Raw genomic sequence first — 6,000 nt, 5'->3', positions numbered from 1 at the left:
AACAATAGTGACTTGGATTTATATAAACATGCCATATTTACCTTTTTTTTGTTTTCTTCTCTTGAGAAATAACATTTGAACCAATCTTTCATTTTTCACACAAGTCAGTTATTATTAGAAAATTATTGTTTTTATTTTTATAAATGTGAATATGAAAGGGTCATTTTTATGTCCTTTTGTTGGACTCTCTTCAGTAGCTCCATACTTATCTGGGTATTGCTAGGCCTAGAACTGGACACATTATTCCAGGTGTGGCCTCGCCAGTGCTGAATGAAGGAGAAGGATAACCACCCGATACTTGCTGGTAACACTCCTAACGCAGCCCAGGAGTCAGTTGGTAATCTTTGCTGCAAGAGCACATTGCTGGTTAAAGTTCAACTCATCCACTTTTCTGCAAAGCTACTTCTAGCTCAGTGACCCTTGCAAGTACTGGTGCCTGGGGCTGTTCATCCACAAGTACAGGACTTCACAGTTCTCTCTGTTGAACTTCATGAGGTTCCTGTCAGAGCATTTCTCCAGCCTGTGCAGCTCACTGTGGATGGCAGCAAGACCCTCTGGTGTATCAGCCACTCCTCACAATTTTGTGTTATCAGCAGACTTCTGAGGGTACTCGGTGCTCTATCATCAAGATCAATAATAAAGATATTGAGTGAGATTAGATCTAGTATTGACCTGCGGGGTACATTAATAGTAAATGGCCTCCACCTGGACTTTGCAACACTGATCACAACCCTCTGGGCCTGTCCAGTTCAGCCAGTTTTCAATTCACCAAGTAATCAATTGTCATTGATTATAGAGTCTTCTGATAGCTGGTTCTCCCCTTATTCTAATCAAGTCCCTCTATTGAAGTACAAAATGTTCTCACCAAAAATCTTTGCCTTGTATGATAGCTTTGCTTATATGTTTTTGGACTGTAACTTCCACATGCTTTGGAGCAGAGTATTGCTGTGAGTTTTCGGAGTTCATATAGTTATGTCTTGGCGTCAGATTTAATTGCAGTGTATTTATTAGAAAGACATGCTTAGAGAGCAAATAATATGTATTTGAACACTAAATGGAACTCAAAATATATATTAAAATATTTTGGAAATGGTGAATATACCTTCAGAGAGGAAAATATCTTGGTAAATCTTCAATCCTTTGAACTCAAAACCTAATACCACTTCATAACAATTGCAACTGTATATCTCCAGACCATTGCATCCATGCCTCTCCAAGAAAAAGAAGAAAAAGGAAAAAGGAAAAAGAAAAAAAAAGGAAAAATTAAAAGAAAAAGAAAAAAAGAAAAAGAAAAAGAAAAAGAAAAAGAAAAAGAAAAAGAAAAAGAAAAAGAAAAAGAAAAAGAAAAAGAAAAAGAAAAAGAAAAAGAAAAAGAAAAAGAAAAAGAAAAAGAAAAAGAAAAAAAGAAAAAGAAAAAGAAAAAGGAAAAAGAAAAAGAAAAAGAAAAAGAAAAAGAAAAAGAAAAAGAAAGAAAAAGAAAAAGAAAAAGAAAAAGAAAAAGAAAAAGAAAAAGAAAAAGAAAAAGAAAAAAAGAAAAAGAAAAAGAAAAAGAAAAAGAAAAAGAAAAAGAAAAAAAAGAAAAAGAAAAAGAAAAAGAAAAAGAAAAAGAAAAAGAAAAAGAAAAAGAAAAAGAAAAAGAAAAAGAAAAAGAAAAAGAAAAAGAAAAAGAAAGAAAAAGAAAAAGAAAGAATAATAAAAAGAAAAAGAAATAAAAAGAAAAAAAAAGTAACTTGCTTCCAGTGCATTAGTAATAGAAAATACTGAGAAGTGTCCTTAAAGAGCGTTTAGCAAAACAGTTGTCTGTGCAATATACTACCAGGCATAAAGAGGGAAAAAAATGTATGCCCAAGTGTTTACCAAGTGTTTATAGCACAGTTCTCTACTGGACATATCCAGAAAAAAAAAATAAATTGCATTCTTAAAAAGACCTTTATTACAGTGGCCACAGGAAACAAAACAAAACAAAACAAAAACAAACAAACAAAATAACAACAACAACAACAAAAGACACTATTGCTTATTGTTGGCAAGAAAAATAAAATGAGCAGTAGAAAATAAGATACTGGAGCTACTTTTAAAAGATATTTGAAAGTATTCTGTCTGAAAATCCATTAATTTAATACTCTGTGTTCCCAAATTTTCATAAAATGTACATCTGCTTCAGCAAAAGAAAGGAATTTCTTGTCATGCCATCTTTGTATAATTTTTAGCACTGTTTTTTATGCTTTTTTGATAGTACATCTGAAAGCACCCAACACACAGGTTTCATTTTTTCATACGTTGTTAATGGGTGACAAAGGTATAGTGAATACTGAGCTGATACCCAAGATATCATCCTCATTGGCAGAGTAGTCTGCAAGGATAAGAACATGACTTTCTCAGTACAGCTTTCCTTCTACAAAATGATGTTTGAGGCATGTAAAGTCAGGGGGAACAGAGGTGACAGATATAGAGACACGGGTAAAGAGACTCCTGTCCAAACAGCATACTTGAAACAGCATGCTTGAAATTTTAGCAGCAATACTCTTTGATCTAGAGTTTGGGAGATCCACTAGAATTTGTGGGACTGTTTGTCAACTGTCCTAATGACATACTTTGACAGAACAGCAGGGATCTGCAGGTATTTGGCAGGAAACCTGTTGGACCCTTAACTGACTCCCCTGCCTTACCCTCAGCTCTGTACCTTTTGTGTTGCCATTTGTATGCAGTCTATACATATTAAAACAAAAGAATACGAAAACAGGAACATATAAGCTTTTTGGTTGTTTAAAGAAAAAGAAAAAAGCAAAACACCTATAATGATCTCTTAAAAAATAAATAAATCTGCAAGTGGTTCTCTTGTGTTAACCTAGAACCTCTTCTATATAGGTTAGTGTGGCATATGTGGTGCCAAATATGAGTGATGCTAAACCAGATGACAAAATTGGCAATTATGTTTCAGGGAAAAAGGATCCATTATCTTTTCTGTGTGTTTGCCTACAGCAGTAGGTTCTTTTGAAGTGTGAGGGACTACACAGGATTCTCTGTATTTTGCTACAGTTTTCTCATGGTGCATTGGTGAGAGTGCTATTCATGACTTTCCCCTCTTTGGAATACAGGGAACAGCACTGCGTAGTCCAGGAAATCCTTATGCCAATGTTTCTTTGTTCTTGTTTGTGAATCTGACTATCTATCTTGTTTCATTAGATTGCTCTATTAAATATCCAGCTGACCTGGAAGTCAGCAGCCAACATAAAAAAGTTGACTTCCACACAGATTCCTAACCATAACATTTTTAATCAAATGTAGTAAATTAAACTTGTAGAAACTATATGGCAATCTGGAAAGGCAAAACAAAGCAAAACTACCCCCCACTCCCCAAGGAAATACTTGTTCCATTCATCACAAGAAATGAAGTTATTCTTATCCATCTTTCTTATTTTACACTGTCTGATCCCTGTTAGAATGGTTGGTTTCTGTGTCCAATGTAGGCTGTCTGAGCGAATCAAGTTTTCTGTTCAGATGATCTGATGTCACAGTTATCATAGCTCTAGATCATGAAGCCATATTTTATTGTTTTTCTTAATCTATGCTGTCTTAAAGAAGTCTAGCTTCTAAAAGAGACTAGCCATTCATCAGCAGTTAAGTCAGCTCCAGGAAATAGATATTTGCAATTTCTGTACAAATATTACTCATATTGCAAAATGTTGGCAGTTCGCCTGTGCACAATCCCCACCCCAAAACCCATGCCAAGTATTTGCCTGACGTTGATTCTGTCTAATTATTTCCCAAACATACTTTGTATGGATCTTATGATCACAGGGTCTCAAGGTTCCCACAACACTCCTTCATAACCATGCAAAAAACTTCCCCAACATGACTTCTGATACCTTTGAATAATTTAAAACCTATTGAGGGTTTTTCTTATTTGTTTTTATTTATACTATTGTCCCTGGATTCTACTTCACATGATCTGCTCTGTTTTTCTTTGGTATCATGTAGTTTGCTTTTACAGACACAAATTTGCCTATTGTAATGTGCAATTATTCTTCTACTCTGAAATGTTAGTGGTTATAAATCCCTACAATAATTTACCTATCATCACAAAATAATTTCCTAGTAATAATATTATAACTCACAGATTCACAGATTCACAGATTCACAGATTTCTCTAGGTTGGAAGAGACCTCAAGATCATCGAGTCCAACCTCCGACCTAACACTAAGTACTCCACTAAACCATATCCCTAAGCTCTACATCTAAACGTCTTTTAAAGACCTCCAGGGATGGTGACTCCACCACCTCCCTGGGCAGCCCGTTCCAATGCTTAATAACCCTTTCGGTAAAGAAGTACTTCCTAACATCCAACCTAAAACTCCCCTGTCGCAACTTTAGCCCATTCCCCCTCGTCCTGTCACTAGGCACGTGGGAGAATAGACCAACCCCCACCTCTCTACAGCCTCCTTTCAGGTAACTGTAGAGAGCGATGAGGTCGCCCCTGAGCCTCCTCTTCTCCAGGCTGAACAAGCCCAGCTCCCTCAGCCGCTCCTCGTAAGACTTGTTCTCCAGACCCCTCACAAGCTTGGTCGCCCTTCTCTGGACTCGCTCGAGCACATCCATGTCCTTCCTGTAGCGAGGGGCCCAAAACTGAACACAGTACTCGAGGTGCGGCCTCACCAGAGCCGAGTACAGGGGCACAATCACTTCCCTCGACCTGCTGGCCACACTGCTTCTTATACAGGCCAGGATGCCGTTGGCCCTCTTGGCCACCTGAGCACACTGCTGGCTCATATTCAGCCGACTATCCACCAATACTCCCAGGTCCTTCTCGGCCAGGCAGCTTTCCAGCCACTCATCTCCCAGCCTGTAGCTCTGCTTGGGGTTGTTGCAGCCCAGGTGCAGGACCCGGCACTTGGCCTTGTTGAACTTCATGCAGTTGACCTCAGCCCATCGCTCCAGCCTATCCAGATCCTCCTGCAGAGCCTTCCTGCCCTCGAGCAGATCGACACACGCACTTAGCTTGGTGTCATCTGCAAACTTACTGAGGGTGCACTGGACGCCCTCATCCAGATCATCAATAAAGATATTAAAGAGGACCGGCCCCAGTACCGAGCCCTGGGGGACTCCACTAGTGACCGGCCTCCAACCAGATTTGACTCCATTCACCACAACTCTCTGGGCCCGGCCATCCAGCCAGTTTCTAACCCAGCGAAGCGTACGCCAGTCCAAGCCCCGAGCAGCCAGTTTCTTGAGGAGAATGTTGTGGGGAACGGTGTCAAAAGCCTTACTGAGGTCAAGGTAGACCACGTCCACAGCCTTTCCCTCATCCACCAAGCGCGTCACTTGGTCATAGAAGGAGATCAGGTTCGTCAAGCAGGACCTGCCTTTCATAAACCCATGCTGACTGGGCCTGATCGCCTGCTTGCCCTGCAAGTGCCGCGTGATGACCCTCAAGATAATCTGCTGCATGAGCTTCCCCGGCACTGAGGTCAAACTGACAGGCCTATAGTTCCCCGGGTCTGCCCTCCGGCCCTTCTTATAGATGGGCGTCACATTGGCTAGCCGCCAGTCAACCGGGACCTCCCCCGATAGCCAGGACTGCCGATAAATGATGGAAAGCGGCTTGGCCAGCTCCTCCGCCAGTTCTCTCAGTACCCTTGGGTGGATCCCATCCGGCCCCATCGACTTGCGCACATCCAAGCTCCGTAGCAGGTCGCCAACCATTTCCTCATGGATAGCGAAGGCCACATCCTGCTCCCCATCCCCTTCCACCAGCTCAGGGCACTGGGTGTCCGGAGAACAACCGGTATTGCCGCTAAAGACTGAGGCAAAGGCAGCATTAAGCACCTCAGCCTTTTCCTCATCCTTAGTAACTAGGTTTCCCCTCGCATCCAGTAAAGGATGGAGATTCTCCCTAGTCCTCCGTTTCGCGTTGATGTATTTGTAAAAGGATTTTTTGTTGTCTTTAACGGCAGTAGCCAGATTGAGCTCCAGATGAGCTTTGGCCTTATTAGAACTAAA

General features: G+C 40.7%; 1 protein-coding gene across 39 annotated transcripts in view; it reads left to right on the top strand.

Annotated features, from left to right (window-relative positions):
• Positions 1–6,000, top strand: part of GPC5 (glypican 5) — a 778,624-nt gene that overhangs the window by 300,784 nt on the left and 471,840 nt on the right. Inside the window, exon 7 of one of the 39 annotated variants that reach the window (XM_083837007.1) lies at positions 250–630. The exons of the other annotated variants lie outside the window; for them this stretch is intronic. Coding sequence (XP_083693133.1) covers positions 250–270 — 21 coding nt within the window. The 3' untranslated portion in view covers positions 271–630. Of the gene's footprint in view, positions 1–249; positions 631–6,000 lie in introns of those variants that run through there. 39 annotated transcript variants of the gene reach the window in all.

Source organism: Anser anser (genome assembly GCF_964211835.1).
Source record: "Anser anser genome assembly, chromosome: 1".
In the NCBI taxonomy this organism is placed as follows: domain Eukaryota; kingdom Metazoa; phylum Chordata; class Aves; order Anseriformes; family Anatidae; genus Anser; species Anser anser.
Note: the sequence above shows the minus strand (reverse complement) of the source record. Positions and strands in the feature narration are given on the sequence as shown.